Genomic DNA, 17,411 nt, shown 5'->3' on the forward strand with positions numbered 1-17,411 from the left:
TCCTATAAGTCTTAGTCACCATCTCTATTGCTTATTGGTATTGATAGTAGCCCCTGTAGCCTCTCTCTAAGAAACAGAAGTACGTTATGTTCAACTACCAAATGCCATCAAAATAAATCGGACTTGAAAAATGTTTTTGTACAAAAATCTTTTTTCAATATCTTCTATTCTTTCAATCCCAATCATGCTTATTGGAATCAACGGCGGCTATTTTCCGGCAATCTGCCGGGTACGTTTTTTTGGCAGGGGGAGATTTAAAAGTTTTTTGTACATTTTTTCTTTCTTAAATCCAACTCTTTATTAACAATTAATTCAGACATTTTGATGCTTTATCGAATGAATTCAAATATGAATAGCAGAATATATTCGTGAAGCCTTGATGCTTGAAGATTTCGATATTTTTTTGAGCTTTTGTAAAATTTATGAAATAATCTACTGGGTCATAGGTAAAGAACAAAATTTTAAACTATCTTGATTGTTAATTGCTCTCCAACTAAGTTTTTAGAAATTATATTAGTCCTATGGTCTTTTTATTAATAGGCGCACAGCGATAGCTGGGGCTTTTATTGGCCTTCTTTTGTTTTTTACAATTCAAAGAAATTGAATTGTTTTGGGGCGCTGTCTTTTTTTAAGATCTGTTCACACATTTTCATGATTTTTGAAGTCAAATTGGAGTAGTGATTTTGGTCACGCGGAAAGGGGAAATGGAGCAAAAAAGAGAGTGGTTTTGCGGCGTGCAATTTTTTCGCTCTAATTTTAAAGTAGAGTAAAAAAAACGGTGTTTGAACAAGAATTCGCTTTCTCGCTTAGTGGTTTCTGTTCACATGCGTCAATTTCACTTTAATTTCTACTGTTTTTTCGATTTTTTGGATCGGATTTTTTAAAATGTTTTTGCCAATCCATTCATAGTTCATTCTAGGCCTAGTTTTTTTTATGGAATCAAATTTACAGTTCTTGCTACCGATTTTTTGTTCCTGCTAGCGGCACTTTGACATTTTGACAAATGGTTTTCCGAATTCACTCATAGTCCGTTCTAGCTCTAACTTTTTGTTTAGTCAATGCACATTTTTTTGAATTGTACGTCAGGACTTGTCCTGCTATGTTTTTTATTTCGTTGTCAAGTTTTTTGTTACGAACATATGACGTCACAACCACTTGAAATCTGCTTTTGTTCATTCGTTCATGCAATTTCAACTGAACTGCTTGCGTGACGTCATTTTTCGCTTTCAGTGGAGTGAGTTGTTTGTTCATTCGGGTGATTGAATTTTTGATCAGACATGACCTACATCACTCAAAAATCACTTCCTCACTGTGAAATTGTCTTTTATGTACTTAAATTCAAAGAGATAAGGTCAAATGGGTGTGCGTTACTCTAAATGAGGGATATTTGAGAACAATCAGTAGAGGCAGCAAAAATTTATACAGATTTTAAATCAAAATATAACGTATCAGCCTTCAATGAAAAAACGAATTTTTTTGGTCTGTCTTTTTTACTGTTTTTTGAGACTGCAGATCTGCGAAGCTATTGCGGCTATTTTCTGGCAATCTGCTATCTATGTTCTATTTTTTGCTTGACCTATTTTTATGCTAATTCTTTAATTTTTCGTCCTCAAAAACGGAGTAAACCGGTAAAGCCCGGAGGGCATTAAGTTCTCTTGGAGCCTTACGGCCCACTTGTATCTAAGTATCTATATATGTGATTCCCTGAAGTTTACGTGGCATAAATTTTTTATGTGAAGGGTGGCTCTTAAGAATAGACCCATCTTCACCACACTTTTCAACCATGTACCCCCCGCACGCAAGATCACACACGCAAACACCAATGCGCGCACATACGCAAACATCAACGCCCAGGGTCACAAACCCTCCAGAGATGTCCGGGGTCGCAACCCCTCCCCAGGTACCATCACTCAGCAGTTGTGTACAAACACAGCATGTTCATATTTGGAGGATACTCGGGTGGGGGAGGAGGAGGTTGTAGAACCCTGGTCCTCGTTAGCTTTACTTTATAATTGATTTGAAATTAAATTGTCTTTCTGCTAGAAAAGTTTTATGTGGAGGAGTTTAACGTTGGAGGCAACGATGAAAATCATCGTTAGGTGATATGACCATGATATTGTTTTTTGGCAGGGGGAGATTTAAAAGTTTTTTGTACATTTTTTCTTTCTTAAATCCAACTCTTTAACAATTAATACAGACATTTGATGCTTTATCAAATGTATTCAAATATGAATAGCAGAATGTATTCGTGATGCTTTAAGATTTCGATATTGTTTTGAGCTTTTGTAAAATTTATGAAATAATCTACTGGGTCATAGGTAAAGAACAAAATTTTAAACTATCTTGATTGTTAATTGCTCTCAAACTAATTTTTTTAGAAATTATATTAGTGCTATAGCCTTTTCATTAATAGGCGCACAACGATAGCTGGGGCTTTTTTGGCCTTCTTTTTTTACAATTCAAAGAAGTTGAATTGTTTTGGGGAGCTGTCTTTTTAAGATCTATTCCCACATTTTCATAATTTTTGAACTCAAATTGGTGCAGTGATTTTGGTCACTCCGAAAGAGGAAATAGAGCGAAAAAGTGAGCGGTTTTGCGGCGTGAAATTTTTTCGCTCTAATTTTAAAGTAGAGTAAGAAAACGGTGTTCGAACAAAAGTTCGCTTTCTCGCTAGTGGTTTCTGTTCACATGCGTCAATTTCCCTTTGACTTCTACTGTTTTTTCGATCGGACTTTTTTCTAAATGGTTTTCCCAATCCCTTTATAGTTCATTCTAGGCCTAGTTTTTTGATAGAATCAAATTTACATTTCTTGCTACTGGTTTTTTGTTCTCGCTAGCGGCATTTTGACAAATGGTTTTCCGAATTCACTCATAGTCCGTTCTAGGTCTAGTTTTTTGTTCAGTCACTGAAAATGTTTTCTGAGTTGTACGTCAAGACCTGTCCTGCTATGTTTTTTTATTTCGTCTTCAAGATTTTAGTTACGACCATATGACGTCACAACGACCTCAAATCTGCTTTTTGTTCATTCGTTCATACAATTTCAACTAAACTGTGTGCGTGACGTCATTTTTCGTTCTCAATGGAGCGAGTTTTTTGTTCGTTCGGGTGGTTAAATTTTTGGTCACACATGACCTACATCACTCAAAAATGTCTTCCTCACATTGAAATTGTCTGTTATTCACTTAAATTGAAAGGGATAAGGTCAGATGGCTGTGTGTCACTCTAAGTGAAGGATATTTGAGAACAATTAATAGAGGCAGGAAAAACTTATTCAGATTTTAAATCAAATTATAACGTATCAGCTTTCAATGAAAAGACAATTTTTTTTGTTCTGTCTTTTTTACTGTTTTTTGAGACTGTAGATCTACGAAGCTATTGCGGCTATTTTCTGCCAATCTGCCAGCTATGTTCTAGTCTTGCTTGACCGATTTTTATGGTAACCCTTCTAACTTTTCGTCCTCGCTAGCGGCATTTTGACAAATAGTTTTCCGAATTCACTCATAGTCCGTTCAACGTCTGGGTTTTTGTTAGTTACTGAAAATGTTTTTTTGTACGTCAGGACTTGTCCTGCTATGTTTTTTTATTTCGTCAAGATTTTTGTTACGACCATATGACGTCACAACGACCTCAAATCTGCTTTTTGTTCATTCGTTCATACAATTTCAACTAAACTGTGTGCGTGACGTCATTTTTCGTTCTCAGTGGAGCGAGTTATTTGTTCATTCGGGTGGTTAAATTTTTAGTCACACATGACCTACATCACTCAAAAATGACTTCCTCACATTGAAATTGTTTGTTATTCACTTAAATTCAAAGAGATAAGGTCAGATGGGTGTGTGTCACTCTAAGTGAAGGATATTTTAGAACAATTAATAGAAGCAGCAAAAACTTATACAGATTTTAAATCAAATTATAACGTATCAGCCTTCAATGAAAAGACATTTTTTTTGTTCTGTCTTTTTTACTGTTTTTTGAGACTTTAGATCTACGAAGCTATTGCGGCCAATTTCTGCCAATCTGCCTGCTATGTTCTAGTCTTTGCTTGACATATTTTTATGCTAACCCTTCTAACTTTTCGTCTTCAAAAACGGAATAAACCGGTATAGCCCGGAGGGCATTAAGTTCTCTTGGAGCCTTACGGCCCACTTGTATCTAAGTATCTATATATGTGATTCCCTGAAGTTTAAGTGGCATAAATTTATTATGTGAAGGATGGCTCTTAGGATTAGACCCATCTTCCCCACACTTTTCAACCATGTCCCCCCCGCACGCAAGCTCACACACGCAAACACCAATGCGCGCGCACACACAAACACACACACACACACACACACGCAAACATCAACGCGCGCACACCCTCCCTAACTCTCCACCCCCGTCCAGCGCTCCCAACCCTATCGTCACCCCGCTCACCCCCTAACGCTAGCATCCCTAAGCTCCACCGTCCCACTATCAAAACAGCTGCTTGTCGGTCGTTTGACAGCGATTCTTCCGACGTTAGTAGGTTAGGTACATAATTGTAGGCCATCTTCTATACATGATTTCAGATTATTATCCAGTTTTTGTCTCGATCACGAAACCAACACACACAATTGGGTCTCAAAAACATAATTTGATGAAAGTATTGGGACAGTTTGTTGTTTTATTGAACTCTTCAGCTACGACATATTGATGGTAAATTATTCTCAATCGAAGTTTGTTGCAATTATATCAGCCCTTTTGTCTCTGTGGTTTTTCGCTTGCTGGGTTTTTTGGTCTCACAGTTCCAAATTTTTGTCTTCAGAATTGGATTAAAACAGGTAAGGCCCCGGTGACATCAATTCTCTTAGTAACTCTCTTAAGAGGTTGGCTTAAATATGCTTATATGTAATTTGGTGATGAAGCCTACGTATATACAACTACGCATGTACAAGTTAGAACAACGTACGTTAAGACAAAACTGGGCGAGGAAAACATCAGGAAGACACGATAAGATGAGGACTGATCAAGCAAAAAACAAACAGTGGATCTAAGAGGCGGGGTGCCAACGGAGAGTTCGGAGGTGCAAGAGTTTTTTTGCACCGTCGGATAATGATTCTAAGAGCATTTTTGTTTAAAGAAAAACAAATTAACCACTTGATAATCGATTATATATAAGAAGAGAATGGCTTCACCGAAGTGATCGGAACCAGGCGGAGGAAGTGAATAAGAGTAGATATCCGTACCCAAATGAAGATCCATTGCAAGCTCTATACAAGTTTCCCATACAAATGGAAGACCCTTCCACAGGTATCAATATGGCACCATGCGCAATTGGAATTCAAACAGACAACATATCAATCACATCAAGAGCGGCAGCCATTGACCAGTAGCTCTCCTAAGCTAGCACGACCGGAGGTCATACCCGAGACTCCCCAAGTGGAGCGGGGAACAAGACATTCCAGCGGTTACGTCGACCAGCGAGGGAATGAATAATTACCACAAAGCCCAAGGATAGCGGAAAGACGGACTATTCACGCAAAACGAACAGCAACAGGACACCTCGAGTTATTCCGGAGCAGTTATGACAAACTGCATACAAAAGATGCAGGTCAACGAAGATACGCCATCGCTAACGTTGGCGACGAGCATTGAATGAGCCAATGGAAAAACTTCAAAGTAGAAATGAACTATATTTATAAGTTGTCTTAGTATCCGTGACACTAGTGATTCAATTTTCAATCGAAAGAGGGAGAACTTTATGCGGCATCTCTGATCTGAATCCAATAAAACTAACTAGCAGAAATTGTTTCACCTGCCCGAAGAATAAGATTTTACGGTTCATTTTCGTTGATTGACCTTATGTATTGAAATACGTACCTTCTTGTTCTTTGTTTTGTGTCGCCTTCTTATAGCTAGCTATTGTACATAAAGGTAATTCACTTGTTGGATCCGTCATTTACTTATCTGAGCTCAGGAGTACAACAATTTAAAGTACAAATCTTTTTTTATTTGTCCTCGAGCTTTGCATATCGGTAACCCCCGAGCGCACTTGCTCATTTTTAAAATTAATTTCAAAGACATCTCACATTAAAATAAATCTAAACTGTTCTATAGGTGGCTCAACAGGTGGAGGCGGAGGTGGAACTGGTGGTCAGGGCAACATAGACAATCAATCCTCACAACAGAGTAACAGCAGTGGAAGCAACAGCTCCTCAACCACCAATCTACATAACAGAAATGATCTTCACGAGTACAGATTCATTGATCAGTCTTGGCACGAATGGACTTTTGAAGGTAATGGACTGGGTTTTGATATTACTGGTTTTAACATAAATAGGTTCTGGCATAATTTATGAGGTTACTTGCCGCAAACGATCGGTCGTTACTACCTGTCTCGTATATGGGTGTAATTGTTAATCTGTCTCTTTCCTTATGGATAATAAGTAAGTTTTCATTCACAGCAGCAAAAGTTATCGAGGTCAGAGAGGACAATTAAGCTATTTTGATATGTTTAATAAGCTATTTTACGCTCTCGATCAGCTGGATGATTTCCTAGCCAAACTGTGTGTTCTCACAAATGCGAGCTAACCTCATAATATTATACGATGTTGTGGTACAAATGAAATAAAATACGTTTTTGCTTTCGTTCATTGGCACTTTTGTTTTAGGCGTTACGCCAACACCTCGATCTGCCCATTGTTCCTTCGTGTACAACAAGAAGCTGTGGATATTTGGAGGATATGGTAGCCATAGAATGGTACGTCATTAATTGCTCTTGAACGAAGTTCATAGCAATTACTGTAAACGTGTGTGTCTTTTTTTAGCAAAATTTTCACTTGACAATTTTGACTTTTCGAGTGACTTTTACGCCCTTGACTTTTTGCGTCTTGCGTGATCTAAAATTCTCTCTCAATCACAATTTCAAGCAGCTGAATTCAATTGGCGGTAATTTAATATTAAAAGTCAAATGAAAAGTACGCCGAAACTGGTGCCATTTTTTAACGTTAAATCTTAATAGTGATATATGTTAACCTCTAATGCTGTTATTTGAAGCCCACTGTTGAACTTCTTAGTCCCATTTAGGCTCCCACTCCCTCCCTCATGCCCCTGAATGAAGAAGGCTGCAATTGAGTAGAGCTCCCACTAGTTCGAGATCAATTCTTCCGACGTTTAGTCGGTTATGTTTTTTTATCTACTGAAGTATAGACAGTAGAAACACAGTAGAATGGACAGTAGATAGAGTGAATAATAGTGAAAAAATCGGGAGATTGTTAATTGCTCTCCAACAATTTTTTTAGAAATTATATTAGTCCTGTTGATCTTTCTTCTTTGTGCGACTTTTGGCAGATAGTTTTTGTCTGAGCATATAGACGTTTTCTCCAATCTAATGAGACAAACAAGTAAAGAACCAAGGTCTTTAATTAGCTTGCAGTTTGTAATTTGCAAACAGAGCCATATACTTTGACACAAGAAAACTACTCCTGACCATGATCCACGGAAATGCGCCAACAAGTTTAACCAACAATACACTCCACACCCCAAGAAAAATGAACAGAAAAGAAATACACTAAGAATATGAAAACTGGAAATAGGGGCAGAACAAGTGTATCATAGTGAAAGAAGCTATAAGAGACATAAAGAAAAGTAAGGTGCTGGGCCCAGATAGAATAGCGCCAATCCACTTACACCATCTAGGCCCCATAGCACTGATATCTCACTGACACCATAAACCTTTCTGTAACCAGTGCGAAAATTCAGAACATCTAGAAAGTTTCCCGGTTTATACCCCTACACAAGCCGGGAAAAACCTTAGGTGAATCAAAACTTCAGACTAATTGCACTCCTCTCCCCATTGCAAAACTAACAGAAAAACTACTGAGTGACTTTATGGAATATCCACTAAAAGAACATCAGCGTGGCTTTAGACCTGAGCACTCCACAACAACAGCTCCTCAATATTGTCACCGACAATATACCAAAGGGCTTTAATCAAAACAAACACTGCAACCGTACTCTACTTGTAGCCTTAGACCTCACCGCCGCTTTCGACACGGTTGATGACAACCTACTTCTAAGAGACATACTCGAGGCACCACTACCGAAAAGCACTAAAAGATGGGCCACTTCATAGTTACACGGCAGATTGTCTCACGTAGAATATAATAATAAGAAATCAAGTTGAAAAAAGTCGAACAGGGTGTCCCCAAAGGTGGTGTAATATCGCCAATGCTCTTCAACATCTACATGAGCAAGCTGCCTCTACCCCCAAAAAGTATGAACATCGTCTTACGTTGATGATGTAACTTTAACTACATCTCACCCACAGGTTGAAAAATTACGTGCCATAATAATTCCGTACCTAAATGTTTTACACGACTGGCTAGAATCAAGAAAACTCAAGTTATGTGCTGAAAAATCAAGTGTTTTCACAACTTGGAGCAAGGAGGCTAAGCTTGACCCAAACCTCACTATCAACAATTCGCCACTACCAGTGAAGTCCAAGGTACTTGGTGTTACCTTCGATAGTGTGCTCAATTTTGGAGAACATGTATAAAGCTCCAACGAGAAATTACAATAGCGCTATAACATACTGACAAAGCTATTGGTCGGAGCGTCCTGAATTACCGTGCTCCCATTTGGGTTTCCACAATCGGCAATACAAACGAAACATTTGCAAACGCAACAAAACATTGCTCTTCGCACAAATACTGGCTGTATGAAAATGTCTGACATCAATGACTTACACAATGAGGGTGAAATGATGCCTGTCAAATCTCACACTGAAATATTAGCAGAGCAATTCTTAGCCGGCAGTTATCAGAGCCATCGTGCTGATCATAAAACAGCCTCTTCAACCAGTTTTCGTCCCATGAGACCGACACTAAATGATACCTATAGAGACCGCGTGAAGCAACACACAATGAAGAGCAATTAAATCGCAAAGAATACAAAATTGCGCTCAATAGTATCCACTGACACTCGGTCAATACTCAGTTGAACAAAGACACTAATCAATTAGGTACACCTTTCCAAAGATAGCAGAAGAAACGCTGCCACGAATTGCACGTATCCGACTTGCACAACTGAGAACTGGATGCTGTCCCGTGCTAAACTCTTACTTGAGTAGGATCTGTGACAATTTTGATAACCGCTGTCCCAAATGGGATGCACGACACATGAGGTAAACCATGTTTTCAACTGCAGTTAGAACACTACGGACCTGAAGTTAATTGACCTGTGGGAAAACCAGTAGAGGTAGCCAAATGGCTGAACTTGATTCCATGAGTCTTACACGACCACACTGCACAGAAAAATCCGCCTTCCTTGCTCCTTTCCCCTGATGTTGACGATGCCCCTCCTGGTCCCCCTAACCCGGGGACCGCATATCATTCACCACGGCATAGATGCAGAAAGGTTGCCGCACCACAAGCAAGTTGTGGACAAGCAGTCTACACTACTACTAATATTATTATTATTATGATACAAATGTAACTAGGATACCAGTTAAAGACGGCAATAAGCGCTTGTATCCCGCCAAAATTACCTGCGAGTTGCAGCTCCGTGTAACAGCCACAACAGCTGAGCAGTTCTCTTAAAGCTTTATTAGTTTCTATGTGTACAATCAACGAAGCTGCTGAGAGGACATGTGTGGCGGGCTGTTTTTTGGCTGTTTAGACACCCCTGTCCTCACTCGCCCCCACCCCACCCCGTTTTTCTACTCCGTGTCCCTTTGGGCGGCTAAGCTTGAACTAGCATACCTAAGCCTCAGCTTGCTATTGGCGAAGCGTTTGAGATTGACGGCAGGCATCAGATTGTTCACGCTTTTATCATTTTTTTTACCCGAAGGAATTTGAGTCAAAATATTGATTATTTACTTGGAGTTTCAGGCACATGACAGACGATTGCAAAACTTGAACGACATGTGGTGCGTGTCCCTTGAAAACAACGCAGGAGGAGGCGGCGGACATATCAGAAGGTGGGAATGTGTGGAGCAAAGTGGAATGATTCCACCTCCCTGCTGCAACTTCCCAGTTACTCTGGTTGGAAACAGACTGTTCCTATTCTCAGGAGTGTCTGGAAAAGAGATGACCAATCACATTTTCACTTTTAATTTGGACACTTCCCATTGGACGCGTATTTCGCCTGAGCATATTCTACATGGATCTGCAGCAGCTCCACAGAAAAGGTTTGTGCCAGAAGTTTGATTTTTTTGCTGTTGCTCTGGTTAACCGTACATTCTGATACATTCTGATTAATAGCCGCCGTCAGCCTCTCAACGGCGGCTATTATTTAGGCGTTCTCCTTTTTTTACAATTCAAAAAATTTAATTGTATTGGGGCGCTGTCTTTTTTTAATATCTGTTCACACATTTCATGATTTTTGAAGTCAAATTGGAGCAGTGATTTTGGTCACGCCGAAACAGGGAGTGGAACGAAAAAGCGAGTGGTTTTGCGGCTTGAAATTTTTTCACTCTAATTTTAAAGTAGTGATAAAACAGTGTTTGAACAAAAATTCGCTTTCTCGATAGTGGTTTTTTGTTCACCTGCGGCAATTTGACATTGATTTTCAGTTTTTTATAGCCGCGAAGCGATAGCGGCTCTTATTGGAGACATCTAGGTTTTTTTACAATCGAAAGGATTTGGATTGTATTGGTGTTCTGTCTTTTTTTTAAGATCAGTCAAACTACCTTTAAAGTGGAGTCAGAAATTGGTGTTTGAACAAATTTTTGGTTTCTGAGAGGGAATTTTGTTCCACGTTCGTCGAGTTCCTTTTCCTTGAGTGCTTTTTGTATGATACATATGTGTTCTAATTGCGCCCAGTTGAAATTGCTTGAATTCATCAAGAAGCAGCCGGAACTTATTATGGCCTGAACTTTTTTGTCAAAAAAACGTTAAGGAATAATTGATTTTGCCCTCTATCAAAAGGTGCAAAAGAATCTAATTAATGGTCCGAGTTGATAGCTTATTAGTTTTCATAACTTTGACACTACTTTTTCTCAAAAATTATGAGTTAATTTTGAGTTTTTTTGTACTTTTGTAATTTTTGTTGTCTTATCGTTTGTTCTCATTAATAACAGGCCTCATAGGTTGCTAATTGGGTTTTTTTAGTCGATTCATTTGTTTCTGTTCAAAGCTGATTCCTTCTTTATTAACTTTATTATCTTAAATCTTTGTCTCATTACTGACCGTTTTCATTGGTTTCTAAAAAAGTTTTTCTTTCTTTAGCCTTTTCAATTCATAGCTATAGCTTTCTTTGACTTGTACGCTGCCCGTTTAAAAAAACTATTAGTGAATTTTTGAAATTCGCAAGTATTTATTGCACTTATTGCTGTCTTATCATTTAACCTCCTTAATGACAGGTTTTATTGGTTGATAATGAAAAACAAGGGAATTTAATTAAGGGAGTTCTTGGAAGTCGTCTTTTTTCATTTTAAACATTTCCTTAAAAAATACATCAAAGTTTTTGTCTTGCTTGTTTTTTTTCTTGTGATAAAATTGCTTAATCTCAATCGTGTCAATCTAATTGTTCTCATTGGGCATCTAACACGGCTTTTTTTTAGGTCAAAGCTAAAACAATTAGTTGGATTGTAACTCTGGACTGGTTCTGCTAATTTTACTAATTTGTCGTCTCCATCGATGATTCTTGCAACCTGACTTAATGGATTTGAGTTTTTCAATTTCAGTGATTTTTACTGCTTCGCAAATTTATGTGCTTAACGTCATTTGTTCGTTCTGCTTTTTGGTCAATTGCTTGACTTACCTCACTAAGAAAGACGTCTGAACTCGCTTAATGAACTTCAAATTTAATGAACATTTACTAGTTAGAGGTCAATAGTTTGCTTCTAAGTAGTGCCAAACTTATATGCCTTAATTCTTGAGTATGACTTTTGAGTTTTTGATCTCGAATTTTTGTAAAAGCTCCCTTAGGGCCTTTTCCTTATAGATCTATAAACCTGTCATAAAATTGCCAGTTTGAATCTAACAGAAAAGTCTAGTGGTCTTCTAAAGGACTGCTAGTCAATCTGTCTAGCCTATTTCTTTAGTTGTTTTTCTTCATGGAAGGCCACAAGCTTCTATCGCGGCTATTTTTCCAGCAATCTGCCGGCTACGTTTTAAGTTTTTTTTTGTGGAAATGGTTCTCCCAATTCAAGCATAGCCCGGTCCAGGTTATGTGTTTGTTTAGTCAATGAAAATTCTTTGAATTGTACCTCAGGACTTCTCCTGCTATGTTTTTACAGTTCAAAGAATTTGAATTGTATTGGGGCGCTGTCTTTTTTTTTAAGATCTGTTCACACATTTTCATGATTTTTGAAGTCAAATTGGAGTAGTGATTTTGGTCACGCCGAAACAGGAAGTGGAGCGAAAAAGCGAGTGGTTTTGCGGCGTGAAATTTTTTCGTTCTAAATTTAAAGTCGAGTGAGAAAACTGTTTGAACAAAAGTTCGCTTTCTCGCTAGTGGTTTTTTTTGTTCACATGCGGCAATTTCTCTTTGATTTTTACTGTTTTATCGATTTTTTGGATCGGATTTTTTCTAAATGGTTTTCCCAATCCATTCATAGTCCGTTCTGGGTTTAGTTTTTTGTTTAGTCAATGAAAATTCTTTGAATTGTACGTCAGGACTTGTCCTGCTATGTTTTTTAATTCGCTTTGCCTTAGATCACATTTTTCGTTTTAAATAAGTCACGATTTTCACGTTTGACTTCTGACTTACTTCACTCACTGTTTCAATTGAATGGATTTTAAATTCTTTCACGCATCTAATTTCGCAATGTGTTAGATACTGTCAAAATCCAAAGAGCAAAATCGAAAAAAGAGACGGGTTAATCCGATAAAGCCCAGTCATTTAGTCATTGAGAATTAGATTATCAAAGTTCATTAAAGTGTTTGCCAGCTGACATTGGTATAAAGCTTTTTATCTTTCATTTTAGAAACTGAAATATGTATAGTTTTAGAATCTAACTGAAACTGCACGCCAAATTAGAAAATTTTTTTGAAACTGAAAAAAAAACTGAAAAAAAATGGTCAATTTGGCTCTTCTTTTCTTTTTCAACCCCGATGTGTATCAAGCGCGTCAACGGCGGCTATTTTCCGGCAATCTGTCGGCTATGTTTTTATATAGCAAATAAAGTTTTCATTCTATCACAACATCATTTGTGGAGCATCGTTTATGTAAAGTCCCGTCTACTAAAAATTTAGAATGACCATTTGTCTTATCGGTCTTATTATTGCAATATACACAGCTATTTTACGATGTTGTTCTTAGGTACGGCCATACAATGGTTGAGTACCACAGACGTCTGTATGTATTCGGGGGTTCGGTGGCATCTGCGCATGACAATCTAGCTTCTGATTTACTCTGTTTCGATCTGGATCACAAGTCGTGGGAGAAAGTTACACCACGCTCCACGTCTCAGCCTATCACAGGCCGGCTGTTTCACACAGCTGTCGTTTATCAGGTAAAATTTTCTCTTTGTATATGCTGCTGCTATTCTTGTAACTCAGATACTTGCACGATTCTATATGACTAATAGCCTCAGTTACAAAACGAAAAGTTGCGATTAGAACCACGTCGCAATTGGTGATATTTTGCAATGAAAATTTTCGTGTAAGATAATTATCTAATTAATCGACTGCAGTCTAGCATTGAGTCATAGTGCATTAGGTTATCACAGTTCATTAGAGCGATGGCTAGCTGATATTAGTATTAAGATTAATACCCTTCAGTTTAGAAGCTGAATTATGTATAGGTTTAGAATCTAACTGAAACTGCACACTGAATTAGAACTTTTTGAAATTTAGGAAAAAATTATGTCAATTTCTATCTCTTTTTTCCTTTTCTGTTTCAATCCCGATGTGCGTCTAGCGCGTCAACGGCGGCTTTTTTCCGGCAATCTGCCGGCTATGTTTTACTTTATTGTCAGTTTTGAAGATAACCTTTTTTGTTTACTTTGAAGATGCCTTTGTGTCATTATTAATTGTTCTTGAACGAAGTTGATAGCAATTATTGTAAATGTGCCTGTATTTTTTATGCAAATTTTTTGCTTGACCATTTTGCGCTTTTCTTTTAGAACATTCTTTGACTTCTCAAGGGACTTTTTCGCGCTTTTGTTCTTCATTTTTGAGTGATCTCTTTTGCTCTCACTCCGAAGTAAAGCTCGTTGCTAATATAAAGTCGGTTGCAGCATAGCAAAAACAGGATCTGATAGCCGAGTTGCCAGGTTATGGATCGGGAGGTCAGGTGTTCGGAATGTTTTTCCAACCGCCTGTCGTTCGAGAGAAATTCTTCCGACATGCGTCGGTTTATGTTTTTTGAATTGAGCTTCACATTCTAGTATTTGGCCTCCTTTTTTCTTGTAAATATCTACTCTGAGTTATTGCCATAATCTATTGTTTTATTTCTCTGCTCAATGAGTTACATAACATTTTAGCTTTTATTCGTGGAATGTTATGTTGTAAACTGTTTTGATTTTAAAATGCAGCTCTGAGAATTTGTTGCGATAACTATTATATATTTTGCGCTGATATTTTTGACTGAAACAACTGAAGGTTTTAGGAAAAAATTGTTGGGGTTTGATTTTGAGAAGACGTGATTTTTGTCGTTCTTTATTTGAATCTTGGTTCTTCATATAATTCTATTTTAATCTTTTCCTTTTTCCCGATAAATTTAATTTCTGCAATAGCTTGAATTCACTTTTTCAAAAACTATCTGTGACACAAAGAGCTATTTCTCAATTTTTTTTTAATGCTGTTGCGCGAAAATGAAAAATATCGTTTTCTCTAGATCGGAATTTTAGTTCATTTTTGTATAATTCATTTGTTTTTCAGAATATTACCTGCTTTTCGCTTGGCCAATATGTCTTTTGGGTCGAAGAGTTAATTTCGGAGTTTTCTTGTTTTGAAACTTGTTATTTTGTAACCGTTTTTAGCGCATTCAGTTTTTCGGATTTTCTGTCCTTATTTATTTTGGCATTACAAGATATATATTCAATAAAAACAATTTTGAATTTGCAACGTTTCACAGTGGAATTTCTCATTTTTCGGGTTTAAGTCTCTAAGGCATTTTTGATCGTTTCTGATTGACGTCGTAAATGTTTGTTTGATGGTATCAGGGATGATTTTTTGGTGGCGACGGGTTTATTATTTTAACGATAAGTTTGTTAGCTCTCTTGAGCCAAATGGTGATTATTTTAAGACAAGCGATGATGTGACACAATAGTTTCAGATGTGACACGGTTATGTTCGGGGAAAGTCATACAATTAGAGCCGGTTTCGGAATTCGTGTGGGTGTTTTTTTAGTTGAAGCGATTTTGTTCATGAATTGATTTGACCTTTGTTCGAGCGTTGACTTTTGTTTAAGAACGTTGATTTCTGTTTTCGAACATTACTTTAAAAGTAGTTTTATACTTATAGTAATTAAGATTGGTTCGTAATATTCAAAGTCGAAAGGACATTTTGGGAATTTTCTCCCATAACAGTCACTCCTCTGTGTCCAAACTACAGACACTCCACGTTTCCAACATACCCACTCCCCGTCTACCTAACCTCCCTGTAATATTTGTTCTTGCTTTATTTGGTGCTTAATTTGTTTTATTTTTATATCTTCTTTTCTTATTTGAAAGATATAATCCACGACTCTCGATTCCTTTACTGTAATTTACCAGCTTTTTTTGCAAATTTTTCGCTTGACAGTTCTAGAAAATTCTTTGGATTTCACTTCTCCAGTTACTTTCTAACGCTTGACTTCTTGATTTTTGCGTGACATCAATTTCTCTTAGTGATAATTCTAGTCGGTTGCTAAAAGAAAGGCGATAAGGTATCACAAGGGCCTGATAACAGAATGGTTAATGCTTCAGTCTATTACTTTGGAAGTCAGGGGTTCCAATCCTTCCATTTCTTTGCAGCCATTGATATTTATCCAGGCTACAGGCCCCTCTGAATTAAAATGCACCGCTCTTCGTTCGAGAGCAATTTTTCCGAAGTCTGTCGGTTTGTTAATATACAATTTGCATTGACAAATAATTACGGCAAAGTTATTTTGCTGTTAAGTTCGTTAATAATTCGAAAGCTTCATTAGTTTTAGGAGGTTACCTGAACCTTAAACTAATTTGCCAAAATACTCGATGCCATAATCACCACTCAACGGGAAATTGATACAATTTGATCTTTATCCACAGTTCTGATACAAAATTCCAAATGGCTTGACATTTTGATTTAATCTGAAACGAAAATTTTAGCAATTAATTTAGTGCGGTTTTTTTGGGCTTATCTTTTTTCTTCGGATGGATTTGAATTAGTTTTGAGAGAAAAGTATCAAGAGTGCTCGCGTGAGACTGCGCGTAGCACAGAATGTTCCAACATAAGTCTCAACTTTGTCAACAACTTCTGTTCTGAGACAAAGACCTCTTAACTATTTATTTTTCGAAGCTCAAATTCCGTACTAACATTGAGTACGACTTTCTTTTTGAAAAAGTAAACATTTGAGATTCCTCTCGCTGATTTAATTTTACTAGATTAATTTTTTGCTGTTTTCCGTCCACTTTTTAAACAGCTCCACCTTTTTTGACCTACAAAAAAATTCGCTCATGAAAATCAAAATTAGCCTCTTAGCGCTTCAAAATGATTTTTTTTAATAGCCGCAGAGCGATAGCTGGGGCTATTATTGGCCTTCTCTTGGTTTTTACAATTCAAAGAATTTGAATTGTATTGGTGCGCTGTGTTTTTTTTTTTTTTTAAGATGTGTTCACACGTTTTTCAATGACTTTGATCTTTCGAAACGGGATAAACAGGTAAAGCCCAGCGGGCATTAAGTTTCATTAGAGGCCCAAAGTGGGCTTTAGTAGTCCTTCAAGTGCGTATCGTGGTGCAGCTGCTGGGATGGCTTTAATTAAAGGTTAAAAGGTCATTTTTAGGAGTTTTTCGTCTCAAAATGGTGCAATTTTTCGTGTTTTTTGTGATTTTTTTGAGATTTTTGTTTGATTAGTCTAAGATTGAAGTTTTTAAAAGCTGATGAAGGTCTTTTGCGAGACAAAATTGCTTGATATGACCATTTTATGGGCTATCTGTCGTGGTACTACAAACACAAACACACAAAATGATACTCATTTTTGCAATTTTTTTCAGGTTTTTTGAAAATTTTTGTCATTTTTTGAGTTTTTTAGCCCTAGGTGTCACGAAACCTCATCTACGGTTTGATAAAGGTTTGGATGATAGGTTACTGCACAGTTTCTAGTGGTAATGGAACGGTTTTCAACTTTTTGACATCATGAATTTTAGCATTTTTTGACAAAAGTTGCAAATTTTTCATGTTTTTTGACATATTTATTGTCATCCTTCAAGTTGTTTGAGTCCCAGGGGCAAGAAACCCATATTAGGGGTTGGATAATAAGTTACTGAAAAATTTTTAGTTGCCATGGAATAAGTTTCAACTTTTGAATATCACAAATTTTAGC

General features: G+C 37.3%; 1 protein-coding gene across 3 annotated transcripts in view; it reads left to right on the top strand.

Annotated features, from left to right (window-relative positions):
• LOC142336324 (leucine-zipper-like transcriptional regulator 1) overlaps positions 1 to 17,411 on the top strand; it is a 76,092-nt gene that overhangs the window by 10,598 nt on the left and 48,083 nt on the right. For all 3 annotated transcript variants that reach the window (XR_012758899.1, XM_075385073.1, XM_075385074.1), the window contains exons 4-7: positions 6,077 to 6,256; positions 6,631 to 6,719; positions 9,850 to 10,148; positions 13,226 to 13,418. Coding sequence is in view for 2 of the 3 variants with exons in the window: in XM_075385073.1 (XP_075241188.1) it covers positions 6,077 to 6,256; positions 6,631 to 6,719; positions 9,850 to 10,148; positions 13,226 to 13,418 (761 nt within the window). In the remaining variant the exon portion in view is untranslated. The remainder of the gene's footprint in view (positions 1 to 6,076; positions 6,257 to 6,630; positions 6,720 to 9,849; positions 10,149 to 13,225; positions 13,419 to 17,411) is intronic.

This window comes from Convolutriloba macropyga, chromosome 3 (genome assembly GCF_964194025.1).
Source record: "Convolutriloba macropyga chromosome 3, txConMacr16.3, whole genome shotgun sequence".
In the NCBI taxonomy this organism is placed as follows: domain Eukaryota; kingdom Metazoa; phylum Xenacoelomorpha; order Acoela; family Convolutidae; genus Convolutriloba; species Convolutriloba macropyga.